The 24,847-nt window shown below is 40.1% G+C and overlaps 1 protein-coding gene across 8 annotated transcripts in view; it reads left to right on the top strand.

Moving 5' to 3' along the window:
* DGKI (diacylglycerol kinase iota) overlaps positions 1 to 24,597 on the top strand; it is a gene marked incomplete at its 5' end in the record, with an annotated part of 213,446 nt that extends 188,849 nt beyond the window's left edge. For 7 of the 8 annotated variants that reach the window (XM_084497769.1, XM_084497768.1, XM_084497767.1 and 4 more), the window contains 5 exons: positions 7,882 to 7,919; positions 9,507 to 9,627; positions 16,873 to 16,909; positions 18,729 to 18,828; positions 20,259 to 24,030. In XM_084497769.1, the coding sequence (XP_084353895.1) occupies positions 7,882 to 7,919; positions 9,507 to 9,627; positions 16,873 to 16,909; positions 18,729 to 18,828; positions 20,259 to 20,375 (413 nt within the window). In that variant the 3' untranslated portion in view covers positions 20,376 to 24,030. Of the gene's footprint in view, positions 1 to 7,881; positions 7,920 to 9,506; positions 9,628 to 16,872; positions 16,910 to 18,728; positions 18,829 to 20,258; positions 24,031 to 24,332 lie in introns of those variants that run through there. The other variant, XR_014685744.1, reaches the window with a different exon arrangement.
* Positions 24,598 to 24,847: the final 250 nt, after the last annotated feature.

Below are 24,847 nucleotides of genomic sequence, written 5' to 3'. Positions count from 1 at the left end.
AACTTCTGTGTAAGCGAGAATTTGGCCTTCCTTTCCTTCATGAAGCCTGTGTATGATTATTTTTTTTTTCTCTCTAAACAGTGTTTTGATACTGCGTGTTGTTTAAATCTAAAATTCTTAAAAGGAAAAGGTTTTTAATGCATATTTATAACCACCTGAGTAATGGATGTTTTTTTCATGATAAGTTTTTTTTTTTTTTTTTTTTTTTTTTTTTTTAATTCCCAAACAGCTGCAGTTAAAACTGTGTCAGTTCTCTCCTTTGTATTTGCACAGGATGTGGTACTTTTGTAGCTAAAGGACAACCCAAAATGTTTAGAAAGACTTTCTAACTCTTTGTGCAATCCTAGAAATAAATGTTATTGAAGTATGACTTATTCAGGCGTCCAGCATGCTTCAAAGGTGTCTCTTAAACCACAGGAGACTGTATGCTTATGCACATGTTTTTCCTGTACAGATGGATTAGCTGGAGATGCTATGTGAAGGCCTTCATAATATTCCCCTTGCTGAATAGTTGTCAGACTTCTGTCTGGCTGCTGTTCAGCTGATGTGCTTTTGAGCTTTTGGTTGCAGCAGGTTGCTGCATTGTGTTTTCTTGGTCTCTTGGGAAGATTTTGAACTCTTGGGCTCTTTATCTGGTTTTCTTTCATGGAAATAGTGCCTCACAGCACTGCTCTCGTGAGCTACCTAGACCAGTGCTGAAACTCTCAGATTCCCTAAGAAGCCTAAGCCTTTCCCAAAGCTGAAATCCTGTGGGGAAAACTTGTTTACCATCAGTTTCTTTTGGGTACTGCGTAGTGGCAGCAAACAGAAACGTTTTGTAAAGTTTCAAAATCAATCAATCCTTGCTGTAGTCAGCATGAGAAACACTGTGTCCTGTAGGCAAGAAATCACCAAATTGTATATATTTTTCCTGTCTTATTTCCATCATGGTTTTTAAACAGTCTTTAGGCTGAGGTGTAACTTCTCTAGGAAGTCAAGAAACCTTTGCCTCTTCCCAATTCCCATGCCACACTGCTCCTTCAGTAAGGAATAAACTTCTCAAAAGGGATAGTGAGAGGGTTTTTTTTTTATTTTTTATTTTTTATTTTTAGTTATAAATAACTTTAAAAACTGATGTCTCTTTGGGCTTACAGGCAAATTTCCTGCCAAAATATCCCTTGTTTGGTTATAATGGTTATAACAGTTTGGTTATAATTCTCAAGTATTGAAATGTGAAGCTGGTATGTTAACCATCTTTTTGCTCAGCATCAGAATTGTCAGAGTTCAAAAACAACAGAAAAGTGTTATTCTGTTTGGTGCAAGATTTTATTTTTATTTTATTTTTTTCCTGCTGCAATACATGAGCTTTAGTTTAATGTGAAGGTAAAAATCAGCATAAAAAGAAAACAAGATCAAGGTTATCACCTGACAGATATACCCAAGAGTCTTGCTATGAAACACCATTACTCAGCTTTATTTTCAGGCAGATTCCCATGGCAGATTTTACAGTGTGTTCTCATGAAAGTGGGCTTTTTTTTTTTTTTTTTTTTTTTTTTCTTTTTTTCCTTTTCCTACATGCAGCAGTAAGAAAAAAATCATTCTGTTGTGCACCATTGTAATAATAGGTTCCAAAGTCAGTGGGCATCCCTTACTAGGGCTTGGTGCAGGTTTTTGGCCCAGCTGATGAAAATTTGGTTGTAAGAGTCAGACAGCTATTTAATGCAAAGTCCTGTTTCAGTGAACATAGAAGTTATTTTCTTGTGCAGAAATTCAAGCAAGTCTTTCTAGTGGACAATTTGATTTGTTGTGGACATTTTTGTTAGCTAGTCTTTTGACTCTCATACCCACGTAGAGCTGTTTGTTTCTGTGTGTTTTTTGTTTGCTTTATTTTTGTTTGCTTTATTTTTGTTTGTTTGTTTGTCTCAGCATCTAGGAAACCCATCTACCAACAAGGCTTTTTTCCATTTACTTTTCTTTTTCATTATCTCCAGTAGTTGTTTCCAATACTCGCAGGTGCATAAAATACATGAAGAAACATTTAATTGCTCTTTCCACTTAGCTTAGCTTCAAAGAGAAATGTTTAAGCATCACCAGCTTTGGTAAGCCCTGAGACTTTCTGTAAATCAAAGACCTGAAAGCTTGTATTCATTCCAATAAAGCATTATTATTTTTTAAATTTAATTTCTCTATTTTGTAGATAGTTTGGCAAACATATTTTAATATTTTAAAGTGTTTTTTTTTTTTTTTTTTTTTTTTTTTTTTCCCTGTAACTTTAAAAGCAGATTAAATAGTAGGATGAAGTAACTAGCTTGTATGTAGAGATTCAAATGTAGAGATTTTTAACCTTTCTTTTCTGTGGATCCCTAAAATCTGTCTATGGGACTGGCAGACCCTTCAGATATGTCATGTGTATGCTCTGCTGTATAATTTAGAAGCTTGGTTTTTATAGTCATCTTGGAAGGCAAGTAGTCCACAGACCACCTTCTGCCAGCCAAGGTTGAAGATTGTGGCTAGAGTAGAAAAAGAGTCAGTTCTGTACATTTCTAGGAAAGTTATGTTATTGTCAGTTTTTGGTATTAGATTTGATCTTTACTGGATTGTACAAAGCTGTTACAAGAAAATTGTTGTTTTATAGAGAAAACAATGTATTTCTGAATGATAATCTATCTGGACTTCACACTCACTTGAAAGCTTAGCTTTTCGAGTGATTGAAATATACGTTATTATTGATTTATATGAAACCGGTGTGAAATTAGGAATAAGAGCTTGTTTTCTTACCATTTTTGTATTGCTGATCTTTAATAGCTCAGAAGAATCCAGCTGTGTAAAAAGAACACCCTTCTAGTCTGGGTCTGCTTTTAACTTCTCAATGTGTAAAACAGTAATTACTTTAAATTTCCAGTTCTATGAATTTCACATAGTCCTCTACAGTAATAAAGAGCTGGAAATGTTCTGGAAGTTAATGATAGGCCAAGTTAAGTTTAATAACTGTCAAGAAATTTGATGATGTCATCTTCTGCTGCAGTTTCTTTATCATTATCAGCTCAGCAAGGTTTGAGTGAGGCAGTATTTGAGGAGGTGATCCTTAAGAATTCCCTTGAGCAAATCTAGCAGGAAATGGTGTTGCACACTAAGATTCAAATTCAGAAGGATTGACAGAAAAGCCTTAATGTCTAATATATTAATTAGCTGCCTCTAACCAGAAAGAAATACCCAGTACTGCAATGTGGATGGTGTATTAATTCCATGTTCTGTATCTTAGAATGAGATGGATAGCTGTAGGCACTGTCCGACTGAAATTTCTGCAAGGTCCTGATCCCTTCAAATCATCAGCTATCTTACTCTGTCTTTTGAAAGAGCTAAAGATTTTATCAGCCCTAACTTTGTTATGTGTTGGAGTTATAGTAGGTAAATCCCAACAGAATTCCCCATGTACTTAAATGCATGAATCCTTATTTATTGTTATACACTGTTCAGATGCATAGTTAGTCTTGCATTTTTTAACCCATTTTAAGGTGTATTGTCATAAATAATACTTTGCTCTCACACAGCACATTTCATTCGTAGGCCTCCAGTTAGCTTCATTTTATCTATGGACATGACAACTCGTTTGTGCAGTACTTACACTTTAAAGCAGTTTTCAATAATTCTGCTCCCTCCAGTGACTCTCCTTACACCCTCCATGGAAGGATTCCTTGGAGATGGTGAAAGCTTCAAAGGAGCCACAGAATTTTATCAACATTCACTGGGGTTTAGTTTGCATAATGTCAGCAGTTGCAACTATGATCAGGGAAGGGTCAAATCAAATGTGCAATATGACTGTTAAAATCTGGAGAGTGTTTATGGCTATCAGTCTCACTAACGATTATTTATGTAACTTGCTAAATATCCTGAGCATTGCTTGGTACCAGGAGTATCATCCTCATTTTAAGGAGTAGTTGAAATGAGGATGCTCCATTTTGTCCATTTTTGGCTGTTTTTGCAGGCATTTGGGCATGTCTCCTGGCATAATGCACTCCTGAAGAATCTCCTCGCTGTCTTACTTCAGCTCTTAATTTAGCTGCTCCAGCTGGGAGGTCATTTCCTGTAAAACTTAGATTGTCTGTGGAGGGTGATGCACAACAGGAGCTGTAGCAGGGGTTCCCAGTTACTTTCTCTGGAAGATTACTTCTCTTCTGGCCATCCAGGCAGCTCTGTGAGACCAGCCTCCTCTAGGTATCTCACAGCATCTGAAGTTACTGAGTGCAAATACTTGACTTCTTTGTTATCTTCCCAGTGTTTAATGACTGGTTTTGCAGCGCTAAGTTGTAATGCTGCCAACACATATACAAAACCAGGGAGCAACTGTGGCTCAGTAGGTTAATTATATGAATAGGAAACAAAAATGTTTATTACAACTCTGTGACCTTAAAATTTATTCTTAGAATAGGAAATAAAAATAGCTGTTTCCAATAGAAAAACTGGGTGCTAACATGGAAATAGCATGAATAAGGCATACCACAGGAAATGTATTATTATGTGGATGTGCTGGGAGGTAATTTTTATTTCTTAAGCTTCACTAGCTTGCAGAATTACCAGAATTCAATTAGCAGCCTTTTTAACCTGGCTTTTTTTTTTTTTTTTCCCTGTTAGTGCATTATTCACTTTGAATGGTTTAATATTTAATTTACAATTCAAATGTATGTTTTGTTACGTTTTTATTTTTAATGCAGCACCTTTTGTAAGTTGACCTAGGGAGGTAGCTAGAACCATGTGTCAAAATTCACGCCAAGTTGCTGCTCCCTATCAGCCGTTATACACATAAACTGAATTTCTGTCTGTCCATATCTTTGCAGGTAAGGTCTCTGTCAAGATCCATCTCCCCAGTCAGTGATTTATATTTGCTGGCTGTTTCAGCAGAGCAGTTGGTGACGCTGCAGAGAAGGGATAGAGGCTGTCTGTAGGGGTGTACTGGTACAGAGGGTTGAACCTTACTGAGAAGGCAGCCCAGGGTGTCTAGCACTGCGACAGGCTGAGTGATTCCTAGTTATATGGACAGAGCACTTGAGTCTCCAGTCTTGTCAAGCTGTCACATTTCATCAGCAATAAATCTGCTTGCTAAATAAATGAAAAAGGTAATAAAACATTTCTATTAGTCATGACAAATGCTTGTCTCAGGAAAAGCTGAGGAAAAAAAAAAAAAGACTTAATTTAAATATTTATTAAATCAAGTAATTTCTGAGGCTTCTTTAAGACCTGAAGGTATGTTATGATATAAAACAATTGAATAATTCATGTTATATATTACATGAGTGGTGCAGTGTTGCTCAGAAGAAATAAAACCATTCTTACTTTAATGTTTCTAATTTTAAGGTAGTTTGGCATTGCATGTTAACCATGTTTTTGTCCAATTTCTCATTCAACTCTCTTTTCAATACCATCTGCTTGCTTGTTTTAACAACTTCTTTTACAATCAGGTGATTTTTGCTATCTTCACCCTCCTCCTGAATATGCCCAGCAGTCCCATCTGAATTTATTGGGTTAGTGTGCTAAGCAATATTCATAAGCGTATGCAAATGTGAACCCTGTTCTAAAAAAACTTTCCCCATTTCTAGTTCAATACCTTCCAAGTCTTCCAGAGTTGTGGCTTATTTTACAGTAGTCTAATCTACTTGTTATGCCTGTTGGTTTTGTTGATCTGTAATGTATTCATTTATGCAATAGGTTCTACTCTAACAAAGCACTTAAAATTAAGATTGAAGGTAGGCTTGGTGACAAGACTGTGATTAGCTCAAAGCTAAGTACCTGCCTAAATGCTTTGCTGGATTGGATGCTTAGAAAATATAGGAAAAGATTAGTTTAATTTTGTTGAATGTGTTTTAGAGCTGTTTTACCCTAATATCATCAGACCATCCTCTGGTTATGAGTACTCAATGAAGAAGATTTGCCATAGATTGCTAGGCTTTTCTTTTGACTTCACTATTTTCTAGATCTTGTTGCTGTCTTTTCTGAGCTATAACCTTAGCTAGCAGCTCTGTTTTGCATGAGAAAGTGCATCTTTGTCTCTTAACAAGTAATTTCAGGGCAACTGTGTATTAAAATACTGGATGTAGATGGCAATGAAAAGCTGATGTCACCAATTCATTTGATTTCTGCACGTGTGAGGAGAGCAGAATAATTATACAATCCCAGACTGCAGCAGCCCACCCAGTAACTGTATCTCTGAGATCCAACCTGTGATTAAGGAGGAAAAAGATGAAATGAATGGCACAAGGGCCACATTCTGCTCTTGTATTAATTTGTCCTGAGCCAGTATTAGAAATGCTGGGAAGAAAAAAAAAAAAAAAAAGGCTGTCCCCCCTGAAAATGAAATCTGAGGAAAAGATGTGTTTGTATTTTTCCAGTTCGTTATCTTACCTGCTGGTGTTTGTTTTTTTCCATTCCTCAAAGCAGTGTGTCCTAGCCCCCAACAGATGCCAGGGGATTTACAGGACTTAGTTTAACTTATGCTCACTGTAAAACAGCTCCAAATCCAATGTTACAAGAATTACCCGTGATTGCAGCTCCTGCTTTCCTGAATTAGCTAGACTGTTTTTTCTTTTTCTTTTTCTTTTCCCATTGCTGTGAGACCAGGGCATTAGGCATTGCTGAGACCCCTGAAAGCCACACACAACTCCAGGTGTTTTCAGAGAAAGGGACATTTGTTGAGTCATCTTTGCATACCCTTCTTCTTCTGCAGTGTTTAGCTTGGATGTGTTGTCACTTCTGGAGCTATAACAAGCTCCTCATGAAATTCACACTGTGCAGTTCCTGTGTGTTATTTCTCAGGGGCAAGTCTGTACTATGGATTTCTTTCCCCCTTGTTCCTCTCTACTTGAGTTTTTGGCGCCTTTATCAAGGATAGTACTTGAGCAAATGCTTCACTTGATTGCACTGCCTAGCCTTGAGGGTAGAAATGGGGTTAGGCACACTTGAAAAGATATGAACTGAGGCAAATGTTTAAAGCTTTCTTTGAATCTTCTTCTTCGCATCAGCAAACTAAATAACTGCTTTCCCAGAAAGACTACTCATAATTGTTTTTACTATAAATATTATGATAGCGAGAAGGAGAAAAGAAGGTGGTTACTTGCTTGCTACCTGTAGTGTTACTGAATGTAGCCTATACCCAGGGCAATACAGAGTTCCAGGCTCTTGCCCAACTTGTTCTTTCTCCTGGACTTGTCCCAACAGGTGTTGGCAGTGAGTAGACCTGGGCTCTATTCACAGCTCTGCCCTGCCTTGCTGTGAGCCCTTGTTTACTTTTCCTCTCTTTGTCTCTCTTTCCTTCTGCATCCCTTTACATTACAAAGGGTGAGGACTGACTCTTGCTCTGTGTTTGACCCTGCCTACACAACTGGCAGTACTTGCTGTCCAGCTGGCATATCAAGGTGTTCTTGTAATACAAATAAATATTAAGAAATCTCTATTTTGCCCCTCAGTCATCTGTCACTTGGGACTCTCTGTGTCATTGACACTGACTGACCACGTCACCATCACTATGAATGGTCTGAGGGTTCTTTGTGTTGGACATAGGTGTCCTCAATTAAGGCTCAGGTGCCAGGGACTCAGCCCCAACCTGTGAACACTGTTGAAAATTCCCTAAAGTGCTTCAAGGCAATAATTCAGACAGAAGCATGAAATTCCAGGACAGCGTTGGAAACACTGCCTTGATGTCCATATAGCATTCACTCAACATGGGCAATCTTCCTTCTGCCTTCCTCACGTGTCAGTCCAGAGTCCTCATCAATTTTGGTAGTATATGAGTGCACAAGTGGGTTGAGGCATTTGTCTTAATCCAGACATACTGTGAGGTATGTTCTCAGCTGAGAGGCCATATGCAGAATACTTTCTGACTAACATTAGTTTTCTGTTTGTCTTTTACAGCACTTTTACAGGCAGTCATAGCTGGTGATCTGCTGAAGGTAAGCACAGAGCACTGAGTGTCCACGTTTTCACAGCTATTTGCAGGTCTGATATACTGTAAATTATATCACACCTCTGCTCAGAACATAAATAGACTGCTGTAGGGACTGCTGGCAAATGCTATTTTACAACCTTTCCAGGAAACCTTGAATATTAGGGGAACACATCAGTCAGGTGAGGTGTGAAATTCGAGTGAATAGGATCTGGTGTTAGGCAGCACCTTTCAGCCCAGGATCCATAGTGCACTGTGTGGAGCAATGTGTCAGTTACTAACAGGGAAATTACTATACTAGCAGAGGCAGCACTGAACCGGGTAGTTCTGGTGCAGCCTTACACGGTAAATGAGATTTTATTGTAGTGATATTGGTGACCAAGCCACTAGAGTTGTTAGAGACATCTTAACTTCTTCCTACATAGTGACAGGATCAGGTAGAGTGAAACTCAGTTTAGTGTCTTATGGTCTGATGGACATCTCAAAACACATAATGTCTTGGTATTGTCAGATTTTGGTACCCTGCTTTGGGAGGAAAAGGCACCTGTGTTAAAAAGTTTTGTTCCCAAAGTCTGACATTTATTCAGGCTGTGTTTTTCAGTAGCCAAGTCAGGGTTTGCAAACTTGCTCCAGAATTTGGATGAAGGCTGTGATTAATGACTGCAATATTATCTGGGAAAAGCCAGCTTGGAGCCATTTGTAAAAATGACAGTACTGTTAGCCCAACTCTTTGCCTGCAGGTGCACCTTCCATACCTCTTCCTTGGCTGTGGTGGCTGTAGAACCTAGGGAGCATTCCTCAATCAAGCAGTCATAAACATATATTCCAGTTTCTGCTTCTTGAAAGCTTTTTGCCCGTGTTTGGTTTGACAGGGAAATTTCTTGCCTTCATTCACATGTTTTACATCATAAATAATGCCCCACTGTGACAAGCTGCTGCTTCTTTTCTGCATTAATCTGTACTGGAAGCCCCCACAGAGTCTGCAGCAATTCTGAGAGCTAACCAGTGGGTGTTCCCTGTCCCTTCTTACCCTGGATAGTGTTTTCCCCTCAGAGCGCCCTGGACAAGGTAGAGTGTGTGAGAAGGGAGATCTGGGGCAGCTCAACTCCAGCTCCCTGTGGATTTCTGAGTTTTCTGATTTATTCAGAAAGTGTTTGCCTTGGGTATGCCTCCCTTACTGAGGAAAAAAAAAATGGAATTTTCAGCAAATGAACCAACATTTTCTATCAAATATGTATATTTTTAAATATCCCAACAACTTCACTGGACATGGGTTTGCAAGCATTGCTAGCAAGCAGTAACTCAGTGCTTGTAAAGCAGCAATGCCTCATTATACAGGAAATATGACCTGGTCTTATTAACCCATACAGTTGTCAATACTTCCAGTTTCAGATGTTATTCATTGAGGCCTAAAAACAGACTTGAAAGTAATATTATACTTCATCACATTGCATTGCATTGTTGTACTGATTTCCTACAAAAAAATGATAAATGATTTGCCTTCATATTTGTTTTTCTGCTTCTCCTTCCTTATCCTTTTCCCATGTGTGTGTATGCATTTTTTTTTGTTTGTTTGTTTATTTGTTTTTTCCAGTTCATAGAATGCTGTAAAAAAGGAGCCAATTTGTTAATCCAAGGACCCGACCATGGCTCCTTGTTGCACCACGCTGCCAAGACTGGGCACGGAGAGATTGTGAAATATATCCTGGAGCACGGTGAGTCACAGTGGGCAAACCCACAGAGAACTGTACTTCAGCCAAGTGTCAGTAGGTAAAATTGCACAGCACAGCATGGTTGGGAGTGCCCTCACTCCTTATGGTCACCCTCAGCCAAATGCCCATCTGCAGCATGTGTGAGCAAGAGGCTTGGAGCGTGTTAGAAATGGCAGTGGTGACTCCAGATAAAGGGAAACTAAAATAATTATTCTTTTTGAGGAGAATAGGTATTTGCACAGTTGCATCAGTTGTAAGGCTGTGAAGACCCAGTGTGATGCTCTAGCTTGATCTCTGGCATGGGACTCCTCTGAACTAATTTGTTTTTCAATTAGAGCATCTGTTGTAGAAAGCATCTAATCTTTATGAAAACATTTACAGCGATGGAGAGCCCCGGCTATCACAGATATTATTTCAGTGTTTAATAACACTCTGCTTAGGAAACCGTGCATTTGACTAAATTTGCCTTGTGTATTCTCCAACCTTCCAATATTACGTCTCAGTTAAATTCAAGATTTGTAACAAAAATTGTGATCTGTATTTTATGTATATATATTTATAGTCTATGATCTTGCCATGTTCCTTTTTTCCTTTGGACTCTTTTTATCTTTGTCAGTAACAGGACTGCAGGCATGCTTACATGGGCTATACAACAATTTGTGTGTGCCCATATGTTTGAGGCAGTAGATTCTCTGCCTGTTGGAACTTCAGTAATCTTGTTCCATGGTTGCTAGAGAATGATACAGACAATAACAGTCACTGCTCTGAATGCAGAGCTACAGTCCAGTGATCATCCTCTTGTTCTGCAGGATATGATTGAGTCCTTTAAACATTCTTGTAAGTATTCTCTGACCCCCTCTCCAAAATATCAATGGCTGTTTTGACTTTTGGGTGTCAGAATCAGATATATTAATTCATCAGAAGTCTTAGCACTAAACACAGAGACTGTCTCTGACAAATGGAATGTGTTAGCTAATGCTTGAAAGTTACTGCAGAAACTGTACAGAGAGGAGAAAAAACCACTCCTCATAGTAAAGGAAGAGACAATAATTCATCTGTTAATGTTTGTTTTAATTGGGGTGGTATTTAGCTTCAGTTTGACTTCTAACATTTAGATGTTTACATACAGGTGTCATGTAGTCTATAGGTGTAAGTTCCCATACTGTCAAGAGAGATTAAGTTCATTTGTCCATGTATGATAGAGGTACTAGAGAAGACGTCTTCTTTCAGTGTCAGATGGAAGTGAGATGAGCTTCTTCAATAGAGTACTCTTCCAGTGTGAGTAGCTAAAGGGAGATCCTAGGCACAGTAGACATTGGAGCCCAGCAAGTGATCCACGTTACAGCTACCTGTGTGCTTCATTCATTTAGCTAAAAATAACTGTCTAATGTAATTTGCCCCTGAACATCCAGGACATCTGCATGGGTGTACAAGGTAACATAAAGGCCTGTTGGAGGCTCATATCCTTCTGGACTGGTAGCTGGAGCCAGGAAAACATCCCTGTCATTGCAAATGCAAACCAAGGCTTGCCCTTCAAGAGATCAAATGGCACAAAAAAACAACAACAAAAAAGTGTATGCAACTGAACTACGCCCCAGATATTTGGCTGAGGGGGATCTGAATTGCCCTTTTTAATGTGTAAATACCTCCATAAGATTAGATATGTGTAGTTGGTCTTACATTCAAATACTAGCTGTTTTTCTCACAACAAGTCTTATTATTACTAACTAGTATTACTAACTCTATCAACATCTCTGGGTTATCTCATTAGTCACAGTTCATATATGTGCCTCTAAATTCAGTAAATAGGTGTAATTACACATACATTGGTTTACTGTTTCTAGTTTCTTCTCTCAGTGCACATGACTTGTGCCACTTCACTGTCATGGATGCCTCTCCAGGATTTTTTTTAGGCTCATATGCCTTAGTTTACAAACTGACCCAGTTACCATTCCTTCGGTGAAGGTTTAGAATGAGGTAATTTAAGCTGGTAAGGATGTGAGTAGGATATCCATGGGAATTTTTGAAGTGAATAGAGAAATGTGAGGGATTACGGGCTGCTAGACAAAGACAAACCAGAAGGTTGAGCAAATGTCAGCTCAGTTCCTCTCTCCCCCCTCTATCCCCAGGGATGGCAGGAAGCTTTTGCAGCTTTCCAGACATATGTCTTCTGGGCTTCTCCAAATGCATTGTTTGTTTAACATTCTCTAGGGATCAGAGAGTGCATGGGACAATACTGTAATAGAAAGAGGCCTTCTCTATTCTACCAAGCAATTAATGAAACTCATTTCTACCCCGGGTACTTCTCAGTCACAAACGAGCCCTCTTGCTGAATCATCATCATCATCATAATGTCCTTGTTTTTCTGTTGCGTTCTCTGGCACCTGGCATCTTCTCAACTTTAATTAGCGTATGAGACCTAATCCAACGCTACTAATATCTGAGTCTTTCCCTGTATCTAGCTTCTCATTTCTGCTGATACCCACCCCTGATAAAAATGGATCTTACGCTTGTTCTGGCAATTACCTCCGCCCACTTTTACTTCCCTCATAGTTTGTCTGCTTTCCATACATGGCTGGAGATTATTAACATCGGGAGTTCCACAGCAAAATACCCTCCAGCACACAGCACAGAAAACCTATTATTAATCACAGGGAAAATCTTCTGAATATATTTTAAAGTAACAAAACCAGCAAGACAAAACCCACCATACCAAGAGTTTTAACTACCTCATGTGAAGCTACTGGTGTGAATCAAATGTGGTAAAGAGGTGGGAAATTCTCTCCCCCCCCTTCCCCAACAAACACACCACATCCATAAGACTGGCAGGAAAAATGGTGTTGTGATGCTGAGGCTGTTCTTTTCAGTGATGGCTTTACACCTTCTGCAAACATGCAGGGGAATTAATACAAGAGGTTATTCTGTGATCTCGATCAGAATGATTTCAGATGTCAAGGGGAAAAAAATAACCCTTCTCAAGCTAGAAAAAAGCAGAGATGAGTCACACAAACAAACTGCTGTGCAGTGTTGCCAGATACTTATCAGAGGACTAGCACAAGCCTGGAATAGAAGCTGAAGCACCGATGTAGTAGGTGGTGGAACGACAGCTGCTTACTGCTGCAGGAATGGTCATGCTGGTTGCTGTTCCTGCAAAACAGTTTCTCTTTATCCTTTGTGTACAAAGGGCAGAAACACAGACCTAAATGTTGTTCAAGAGGGCCTTCATAAATCAGGGGTCCTTTGCTTGTATTGGGAAGGTCACCTTTTAAGATCTGTCTGTAGCTAGGCTAAGAAACACTTCGCAAGAAACTGAGGGCCAAACTCAGTAGGTATCAGAACCACATCTGCTTATGGCTGCAGTCAGCAACTGTCTCACAACCCAATGCTTGCACATTATAAAAGAGTTAACTGTTTACTTGCTTAACACAATCAGAAGTAGGGAAGGCTTAAGAAGATCTCCTAAATCAACATTTGTATTTGGAATCAAACTTGACTTGGAATCTTCATCTGCCAGTTCTGAACTATTTATAATCTATAACCGTTATTCAAGACAAACAATCCAAGGCTGATCTTCTCCTTCTTTTATCTTCTTCTCTAGAGGCTCAAAAGACAAGCAAGAATTCTCTATTAGTTTTAAACAGAATATAGGAAAGTTAATTACAGTTGCTTAGGATTTTGTGTTGGAAACTTCTAGTGGGATAGTCAGTCGGTAGAGCATTTCTGTAACCTCAGGTCTCAATGTCCTTGGTCCACTGGACAGCATCCTCCAGTAAGCAAGAAGAGTCTTTAGTTACTTTTTTGTTATGATTGGAAAGCAAATTCTTCTGTGACAGAGATGTATGTCAGGGACAAAATTTGGATAGCCATCAGAAAGTAACACTGTAGGAGAGTGAGTATGCCTGACATTCACTACTATCTCTAGATTTGCAGAGTGTTTTATGGTGGGAGGACATTTGTGAGGGCCCTAAGCAGAAAACAGCTCAATTTTCCTAGAAGGCACAAGGTATAAAATAGGCTATTTTATTTTCTAAATTTACCAAATTTCAGGTTAACATGGGTGAGAGACTGTTCAAATGGAAGGTGTGATCCTGTAATCAGACTACACTCCATGTTACAGTGGAAATTCAAAGCCAAAAGACACTAGTAGTACAAAAGAGACACTATTAATCTTCACATCAGGTAAAAATGAGGAGTGCAGAGTTGGGGGAAAACCTGAAATAGTTCTGCCTTTTCGTATTACTGCTGTTTTAAAAATATTCTCTCTTCAGCTGTAAGGAACCAAATACATTTTTGTTCCACAGTTAAGAACCTTAATCAAATTATTGACCAAAGAGGTTTTTGACAGATAAACACCCAGAAATGCTGCTAATGGAAGACGTTGCTGTTTAAGGTAAATTCACTTCTTCCTCAGTTCTACAAAGAAGGGACTGACAAGACAAGGGACTGGCAGGGGTTAATAGCTGTGGGTCTCCTGGGGGTAGCTGTAACCACCTCCATTGGAGAGGGCAGGGTGTGCTGCAGGCCTGGAGGCCTTTTGTACTGCATGGTGCTGTATGTTTTGGAAATGCCTCAGAAATATGGTCATTTTGCCTCTCTTTTATGTTGTAGTGAGCTCAGCTAAAGGGCAGCTGCTTCTCCTTCCCTTCCCTCCTCCCATCCCCAGCTTAGGCTGCTCAGCCTCCTGAGAAATTGGAGAGGGGCTTTAGTGGAGTGAAAGAGGATAGAAGGAGAGAAGGAAAAAAGTTAATAATTCTACACAGACAGTCTATCAGAGATGTTAAGGGAAGAAAGTGATCTCAGCTGGGCTTCCCCTCAGTGCGTCATGCTTTTCAGCTCCTTTCATGCGAACTTCTCCCCCTGCGTCCCCATCCTGCCACTCTTTAGTCCCCATGTCTCTCTCTTTCTCTCTCTCTCTTTTTTTTTCTTTTTTCTTTTTTTCTCCCTCCACCTCTCCACACATTTCTATCTTTTGTTTTTATTTCCCCCCCTGCTGCTTTCCTTGATAGAAATCTCACTCATGCATTTCCCTTCCGGATTTCTATGGGGTTATTTTGTCCTCTCTCTCTCTGCGCCTTGGTCCCCTTTTCTTTCTTTGCCTCTTGTCCTAGAGTAAAACAGCCGCCTCCCTGCTGGGCCAGGATGACAGTGCTGTTAGCTTTCCCAGTGCCAGCCCTTCCCACATCTGTGCAGCTTTTGTCCCAGGGCAGAGGGGGATTTGGAATGGTCGGTTGGCAGCGCCAGGGAGACTGATGTAAAAATGAGGTCCAAAAGAGAGGGGAAAGGGAATTAGGAGGAGGGCGTGAGATGGTTTAAGAGAAGCACAAGCAAAAATAAAATAAAGAAGTGCGGGGCACAGATCAGACTGTGTGTGAGTTGGAACCATCTAATTTCAGAGATAGAGCAGAGGGAATGAAATGAACAAATTCTGGATGTTGCTGCAAATTGAGTAACCCCAATATCTAGGTCTTAAGTATGTCTGGGGTGGAACTGGGTTGCTCCCATGAGATGCTTTATTTGGAACAGTTTGCTGGAGAGCCCTCTTTGTATGTGGCACCTACTTAGGTTTGTACTCATGGACTGCCCACTCAGTCCTCAGCACTTGGTTCCTCTGACATAGTGTTGCTGTTTCTTCCTGTTCCTGACCAGTTTTCCTTTATCCTTGGTTTTCCATCTCACCAGACCTGCTCTGCTCTGGCTCTTCTGTCCTCTCAGATCATATTCTTCTAACTTATCTCCTTTACTCCTAATGTTTTAACCTTTTTTTTCTGTTTTTCTCAACTTACCAGGGTAAGTACCTCTATGCCCAGTGCAGCCAGTCCAGACACTGTGCTCTACCATTGCATCACAACCTTCCTTGTCCCATCTATGAACAGAAATAGACTATTATTAAGTTAACATTGCAGGTCATTCCTTGTTACCCACCTGGGGGATGTGGTGTTGTAGTAAGCCATGGGGAATCACATTTATTTTTGAACAACGTGATGTGATTTTCTTTAGAATGCACTGTGTTTTAAAAAAGGAGAGAGGCTAATGAGCTTGGAGAATTGCCATAGTAGGCATGCAGGTGCACTGTGCCCTGGGGACTAGGCATGCTAGTTTTTTTGACCACCTCTTTCACAGAATGGTGGAATATAAAGGTAAGGAGCTATCTGCAGTTCCAGGAGCTATGGCAGCCAGCTTCCCCGACAATACTGCCTGTATATGTTGTAAAAGGAGTGAGGGAGAGACGAACAGCACTGACCCACTTCAACACATATTCAGTGAAATAAGTGAAGAGAAGTTGTGTGTAGGTCTTTGTAAGTAAATAGTGTGAAATTCCTCAGTTTCAGGTGAGATTTTGCTGTAAGCTTGAGGACCCTTGAATCTGAAACTCACACTGTGATGAAGAGAAATATTCATGAAAAAGAAGTAAAATTCCTATAAAGTTTCACTGTTCCCCTTGCTAACTGCCCCATACCATCTGGCACTATGCTCCAGAGCAGTGGAGAGAAGAATAATAAAGCAGACTGCAAAGGGAAAAGTTCTTCTTTTTTCAAATGCAATCTAGATCCTAGCTTTTCCATATCGTTGTGATTCAATGATGGAATTTACTGCTATAAACATCTGCCTGCAGTGAATATCAAGAACAAAAGGACATTAATGTAAATGAATTATTTTGTCCCACTTAACAAAAATCTTTTCTATTTTTCTTAATCTTACTTTCCCGATCATTGCTGACCAGTAGAGTACAGGATTTGCATATCAATATAAAGACCGCTGGGAATATTCCACCCTGATCTACATTCTATATAGTGCTATTAAATGAAGTAGCACACGGATGTCATTCACAACAGAATTTGGCTAATTTCAACTTCTTAATGACATTTTCCGTCTAATACTAACAATAGATTTTAACTTGTTATATATCAGGGTTTCCAGTATATCAGCATTTTCAATGCGCTGTACTTATGTGAACCACTTAATTGAGCAAGGTGAAGAGTGAGAAAATAAGATCCATGAATATTCATTTCCAGTATAATTTAAAGGCTGCTCCTCTCTGACGCTGGCACTCCAGCAGTGACTGTGCATTCAGAATTTTGCTAGTGCAAGGGCTTGTGCAAACATTACCTTGAAGTTTAGCATATGCGTGCTAATTGAGCTTTCAGTTGGTTTCTTTTACATATTTGCACTGAATACTTTCTCCTGATAGTTGTGCTCCTAAAGTCATGCAAACAAATGCTACGTGACATACTTGACTGTCTTTTGCAGGTCCATCTGAATTACTGGACATGACAGACAGTGAAACGTAAGTACAATCTACCCTATCTCCTCAATACATGTGTTACAGTAGCAGACGTCTCTCATTTTTCATAGTGGCACATCTCTTCAAAAACAATCAATCAACTATAACCCTCCCCCCCCAAACACAAACAACAGCAGCAACACATATGGCTTTCTGGCCTAAAACAAATGTTTCTCGAGCTCCAAAAAGGTTTTCCTCTCTATTGCTTCCCATTACTCATTAGTCTTTCTAGAGAGATACAAGTCCAGCATTGTGCTTCAGTGTTTCCAGAGTCTAGTAGCTGAGGGACCAACATGTAGGATTAATTCCAAAAGTCAAGACGTAACTTTTCTTGCTCAATTCCTTTTCTTTAGTCCCTTTTTGGTTCATCCAGAATGCTCTGCTTTAGCTGTTCTAAATGGCCAGAGCAAATGCAAAGATTTCTATCAATTACTTAGAACCTCAGTCATCTCTGATATTATTTAAAAAGTCTTTACTTTCCAATTCCCAGCTGTTCAATATCTTGTTGTATAATCACGATATCACAAAGAGTATGGGAGGGATCCATGAATAATCCTGGAAAGCATATGAAATATATGGGAAACAAAACAGCCTTTCTCATAGGGGTTTAGCCTATAATTCCCCATCCCACAGTTGTCCTCAGCTAATGAAGAATGTCAGGAAGGTTCTGCACAGGGTCTGTGGGCAATCCAGGGGTGATGGAGTCTAGATGGACTGCCTGCTTCTCCTCATGCAGTTGTAACAGCACAGACACTGAAATAAAGTTCAAGTGAATGTAGCTATGAGGGATTCCCTTTACAAAGGTTCCTCTACTCCTAACTCTTTAAAAGGGAAGGTTCAAGCTGTATGTGCCAGCATGAATTTGCCTTTTGATCCTCAGTGTGAAATCAGGTAGCACCCCATTCTTAATTTAGCTCTCATGCAGCAGAGAGAAATTCATTGCAATGCTGCCTATTAATATTTCAACTTGCCCTGTCAAGGATTGAGACTGAAATTCCTTTCTGGTCAGGTATGTGCAAGATCTGCCCTACTAAAGGCAATTCTTGTCCTTTGTTATTTTAGGGGATATGTAACAGCTGTTCTTGTTTGACACTAGTCTTATGGACACCACTTGCAACCCACGCAAAGCATACCTCCTCTTCTTTCTAGTCAAAGCTGGACAGACTTTTTTAACCTTGTTGGCACAGCCAGCCTCAGAATCCTGTTACATGTAGCTCTGGCCTGAGTTGAGGAGCTTTGCAATAAACCTGCACTGACTACACAGCCTTCTGTTTTGAAAAGCATGTGTTCAAGCTTCTCTAGTAGCTTACTAGTCCAACGGTAGAGAACAAAACCACAAAACTCCTCTCATATATCCATGAGAGCCAGGTGTCAGAACCAGGGCAGTAAAGGTAGCTGTCATGGCTTTGATGGACATGATTTTTCTATTATGCCTCCAAGAAAGAGGCTCACGTAAGAAATAGTAGGAAGAAAAAAATGCTGTTACAGTTTAGCCTACTGTGAAATAAGGTCTTTGGTTTGCCTTTGCAGCAGTTAACAGAAGTGCTGGTTGGATGGGAATGTGACGTTCAGCTCTCTGAATATAAAAAATCTGTGCATGTTTCTTTCCCACTCCTCAGAAGTTCTCCATCTGCAATTTGCACATTACAAGTTTTCTTACCGAATCAAACGATGTAGATGGTAAGGGAGAGAGGGTACAAGTCCACCTCTGCTGGCAAAATGCAGCTTTGCAGAAATACATCATCTATTCATCGCACCTTATACTTCATAAATGTACATTGGTGGGATGCATCTCACTGCTGGTTTCTGTACTTTGGTCTAGGGGTGAGACGGCATTACATAAGGCAGCCTGCCAGCGCCATCGTGCCATCTGCCAGCTCCTGGTGGATGCAGGAGCCTCGCTGAGAAAGACGGACTCCAAGGTAACCCAGCCCAGTCGACCAGTTATAAAACACTGCAGCCAAGCGAGACTGATCAGCATCCGTCCCTGCTGTGTGCATGATTGAGGCTTCCTTGTGTGTGCCAAGAGCAGCTCTTTTTTACGCAAGCTATTTTTATTTAGAAAACTGTATTGATTGAAACAAGTACAAGAGACTTCAGTTCAGTCCCCAACATGGGTCATCTTCACTATAGTGAGAGCCTGGCCTCAAACTATTCAGTGTGCTGGGTGTGAATGAGGCATCTCCATGGCACAGCAACATCCTTCTCCTGTGTGGTCAAAAGAGAGGCCTGTGGGCAGGGACCACCTGGGGGAGTCTTGGTTTTTGATTGCATAGTGTCTGTGAGGCTTGATTGTTGTGGCTGACTTGCTTTGTGAGGAGGGCTAACCATCATCTACTGCCCTCACTTGCCCCCGTGTTTATTAATGCAAAGCTAACCACAACCCTCTCTCCATGTAAGCTTAGCAGAGGAAGATGTCTGGGAAAAAATAAATCCTAGGAACAGCCTCTCAATACAACAATCTGATCGCTTGGGAACATGGTACAGAAGCTGCCCCTCTGGCATTTCTAAACATAACAGACCTGTGACCAGTATCTGAAAATTGGTTGGATGTCTGGATTCTAGAGTTAGAAGCAGTTTCACTGCAACAAGACAAAAAATTCCATGTTATGCTCTATGGAGTAGCCTATAAACCAGAGAGACCATCACTTTTTCATATAAGAGTACTATACATTGTAAAAGATAATTTCTGCAACATCTAAAATCCAGATAAGTGGCTTCTAAGTTGTTAATTTTCATCTATGCAGAAATCCAGGAAGCAAGAATGATTTTGTGGAGATAAATTAATGTGTTTTCAATATTTTTGATGGTTCATGATCAAGACTGTCCAATTCTACAGTAATCGTAGGGTAGCTCGGATAACAAAATAGCAAAGTGATGCACTGAAAAATAAAAAAAATTGACATGAGACAGAATGAACCACATTGAGCTCATCTCAAATGTTAGGAATCTCACTCTCCACATCCTTAGTAAAATTGTGCGTAGTTTGTGAAGTATGCTTTTCAAGTGTTATCTACAGTACTTTGCATTATATTCATTCACAGAGGGACTATAGCCCTTGAATGAAAACTCAGATCCTTCCAGCATGTGAGTCCTTCTGTGCAAGGTATCAAATAGCATGTCCTTATAGAGCTGAATTATTTGTCCTAAACCACACAAGGATTTTGAAAATCTTCAGAATCTCATGACTCTCATAGAAAACCTTGACTTGATACCAACTTTATTTGTTGGGAAAATAAGTAAATTCTCTGGATGCACTTCTGTACTTCCTGTAGTAATTTCTCTGGGTTGCACTCTCATCTGTTCTAAATATGTTGGCACAAGACTTTTTCTTCATCTTTCTTTGTTTTAGGGTAAGACCCCTCGTGACAGGGCTCAGCAAGCTGGTGACCCAGATCTGGCCTCCTACCTGGAGAGTCGACAGAACTACCAAATGGTTCCCCATGAGGATCTGGAGACAGCAGTCTGATGTCTGAAAGCGGCAAAGAGGATCCTTGGAAATAGCAAGGCTGCACCTGAGCACTTGGGCATCGTGTGAGGAAGAAGCTGATGGAATCAACGTGTCTCTTGCCCTCGTGGAAAATATCTGAGGACATGCCACCAGTTTCTAAGGGCTACTGAGTCTTGCCACGGAACAGTTAGGTTCCATAAGATAGCCCATGATGGATGAGGTGGGACACTCAAAGGTCTGTGGAATCCATGGGCCACGGAAATTTACCTTTATTGCTTCCAGCAAGTAGCATGAACTTCTCCCATGTTCATCTGTACAATTTATTAAAAAACAAGAAAAAGAAAAAAGAGAAGTTGGTGTGGGGGAACCAAACTAACTGGGACATTAAAACACCAAGCCAGGCCCTCCTCCATCCCTACATTTTCCTGCATACCTTTAATTCTCCCATTCATCTCACTTGTCATCAGTTAAATAGTACCTGTTATCTCTGTGTTTTCACAAATGGTCAGGCAGTAGCAGAAATTTTGAGGAGCTCTGGATGCCCTTAGGAAAAAACATTTTTACCTGCTGTGTTCCCTCCCTTGCTGTCCCATCAGAAGCTGCTTCCTCAGTGATCAATCACTGGGGAGTTTTCTCACTGTTGGAGAGAATTCTGCCTATTGCCTTGCTTTCTAGGGTGTGGGACACAGTTAAATTTACAGCAGTAACAAAATCGAACGTCCTCATTGTTGCTGGGTATGTGGTTACGGTATCCTCATGAGACAGGCGTTTGATTGGAAAGGAGTTATATGGGATATTAAGCATTGTATGACAGAGCAGAAATCTACCCCTAAGGTTTCTTGCATCACCGTTGAGCTTATAATGACCAACTGGGTTTGCTCAGGTTTCAGACCAATCTAAAAGCTGATAGCTATTTTTACTTCTGGCAAGATGGGTTTTACGATGGGGAGAGGAAACCTGGAAGGCTATCTGTCAGCCATGAACAAATGAACAGGCATTGCCCTGGTCATATTGGGAATAGGAAAACATCCTCTGGCTGAGCCTGTAAACTACCTGATTCCCCAAGGGATGGGGAACAAAGTTCTAAAGAGAGGATCTCCCCCTGGAGAAGGACAGGCAGCAGCTCTTTGCCTCATTACTTTCTATAGACTTGGAAACTTAAACTTGCTTAGCCACTATAAAGGCCAGTTGTGTCTACTGTACTCGTCTGTTCTCTGTCTTACCTCAAAGATTATAACCACAAAAGAAGAAAAAGCAGACATACACAGACATACGTAAAATGTTCATCTTCAGGTTTTCAATCACTAAAGACAATTCAGCTGCCAGAAATAGCAGAGCTTCCACTTTGCTCAGTTCTTATGAAGATCCTCATGGCCCACTTTTGGCATAATTCTTGCAATAGATTTTTGAATTTTGCTTTGCTGTTTGCTTTGAAAGATCCAATGGTGTTTGGTTTCACATGCATTGCTAGGGGAAGGTCTCCATTAGATGGTGATCATCAGGATTACATGCAATTTGGAAACCATGGAAATAACTCAGGTCATTATTCAGATAAGATTTTCTTCTTCCTTATTAGAAGTTGTAAAAATGAAATGAATGAGATTCCTTCCTTTTTCTTTTCTTCCCTCCCTCCTTCCCACCCTCTCTCCCTTCTCTTTTCTCCTTCCCTTCCTTTCCCTCCCTGCCTTCTTTCATTCCTGCCTCCTTTTTTTCTTTTTTCTTATTTTTTTTTCATTTTTTTCCTTTTCCTTTTTTCTTTTTTTTTTCTTTTTTCTTTTTTTTTTTTTTCTTTTCTCTTCTCTTTCACTCTTTCCTTCCTTCCTACCTTCCTCTCTCTCTCCCTCTGTCCCTCCCTCCTTCTCTCCTTTCTCTCCTCCTTTCTTTCTTGACAAGAGTGATTGTTGTGGCAGAAAGGGAAGAGCTAAAATATATATATATTATTATTATTTTTTTTCAGTTTTCAAAAGTTCATTTGATATGAGCAAAATATTTCTTTAGTATTTCTTCCTCTGGAAGGAAACTATATATATTTGTAATCTATAGATCAATGGTGACATGAAATGTATTTTGTCTTATTTTCTATCTTTACTTTACCTTTCTTGTTTAAAAAATAAAATATGAAAGCCAAATTCCTTCCCTTGATAATAATCCAGGGGCTTGTGGCAAAGGTGTATATATTAGAACAGAATTTGGCAAATGTTAAAACATCCGAGTATAATTTTTGTGTATGTGAAACTTGCATAAGGAAGATCCTCATGCTGTGGTTTCATAGTAGGCCTTGCATCATTTCCCAGCTGTGAGGAAAGACAACACTGTAATATTTCTATATATTTGACTAAAAATATGAATGATATTAGTATCAGTTGTATCTTTTTGCTGTTTTACTGATGTAAGAAACCAAGGAAGCTTCAACGATACCGGGGGCTGGATTCCGTCCTGTGCTGAGGCCAGACTGGGGCCTGAGCAGAGGATGCTGAGAGAGCACCTTGCAGCTCCCTTGTCCTGAAGTCCCATGAAGAAGGTGGAACAATAAAGGCTTGCTCTGATCACAGGTAGCCTCCAGAGGCCACGTGCAAATTGTTGCAATGAAGCCAGGTCCGATCCCTTTCCATCCCCAGTAGTCCATCCCTTGTGATGCATCCCTCTTCCGTGGGGGGTGCCCACAGCAGGGACTGGCTCTGGAGCAGCTTGTCAGGAATGGTCAGACTTCCCGAGCTCCTTGGTGCCATTCAGGCTGCTGAAAGGAGCTGGAGCACACAACAGAGCCTGGCATGCTTTCTCCCCTGGCAGCTGGAGTGCCATGCTATGATCAGAGTGAGGTGGTCATGCCTCTGGAAAGCTTCCTGCTGTGTATATGTGGTAGGAGGCAGTTACTGCGTGATGAAAATTAAACCCCAGCACTGGAGATAGGAGAGGAGCTGGCTGTATGTAGTGCCTTTTAATATTCAAGGTGTCCCAAAGCACTGCACAAGTAATGCATAGATACTGGCAATCTATTGTATATGTAGATAACAGAGCATGTACTTTTTTTTTTTTTTTCTGTGATGGCTCACACACAGCCAGGGATATCAGAGAGTGGTTCACTAAGGGATAGAGCTTGGGGCCAGGATACTGCAGGGTTATTTCCTACTCCTTCCCCAGTGCTACTGTATTCTCAATTTTGGACAGCCACCACAAGTGGCTCTGCAGCAGTTAACAGTGACACATACATATTGAATCTCTTGAGCACTGGGGGCTTAGCTTAGTACAGTATCGTTGTGCCTACACTGTGCAGGGCCCAAATTTCAGCATGCAGCTGGGAGCCCACTTAAATTACATGTAAAACATTTTGATTTACTAAAATTGTCTGTGGCTGTGTCTATTTATGTGTGTATATTGCTATATATATGTATATTTATGAATATCAGTATGCATATATATAGACTCATGCACACTTTTAGAACTGTGCCATTTGAATGACAAAGTACCTAGGGATGCTCAGCTACTGAGGTTGCCGGACTGACAAAATGTCATTTTCCATTTTAATTTGTTATTAAAGGGGACCCTTTTCAGTAGAACTGAGGAGCTCCTGAACTGTTCCATTGTACTGGTTTGACTATCTCATTCTGGAGTAACATGGAGGGAAATAAAGTATTTATAATGTTGATAAAATAAACTTACTTTTGTTATTTAATAGCATCAGTTACTTTTATTATTTCACACTTCAGTGCTAGAAATATATTTATGTGTTCCAAGGCACGATAGTGTCATACATTTCTCACTAATTATAGCATCCTTCAATAGTGTGAGGTGTGAGTCTGAATGACTCATATAAGACAGGAGTTCAAGGCAAATATTTGCACTGGCTTACAAAATGTACCTCAGAGTCCAGTGGCTCTTTCACCATTTTACATGGTGGCTTTTCCACGGTTTTACACTTTAAGATGTCTGTAGATGTTTTTACTGACACCTGTCACCCTTCCTTTTCTCCAGCAGACATGGAATTGCTCAGTCTCCACTCATGATGCTGTAGCCTGGATTTCTGACTACATGAGATGTCCCCTGCTACATAAGGACCATCACATAGAAGCACTATAGGCACAAAGAAAATAGAACAAAACCAATGTTTGTTGCCATCGATCTTCCCAGTTGTATTTGCAGAGATGAAGCCGTTGTAGATGAATAGATTTATTTTTTTTTTCCTGGTGGTATGGAAGTGTAAGTTCTGTTTTAGCAGTATTTTTTGTATTCTTTTGCTCATTTTTGTCTTTTTTTTTTTTTTTTTTTTTTAAACTTATTATTTTTCTGTGACAATGACATGCATGGTAATGAAAATCAGTAACGCACAACCTCACCTGGAAGGTAGCTATTTTCTTTTCAGCCAACCCAGATACCTACTATGGGGTGTGTTTATGTGTTCCAGTTTGTCAAGAACATGTGGAGGAGATCTGTCTGGGCAAAAACTATGACATGGGCATGGTACATTGGTAGCCTCAAGTAGCCTTAGTCTT

The sequence above is a fragment of the Aythya ferina genome (assembly GCF_964211825.1).
Source record: "Aythya ferina genome assembly, chromosome: 1".
Lineage (NCBI taxonomy): Eukaryota > Metazoa > Chordata > Aves > Anseriformes > Anatidae > Aythya > Aythya ferina.
This window is presented reverse-complemented; position numbering and strand designations above follow the sequence as displayed.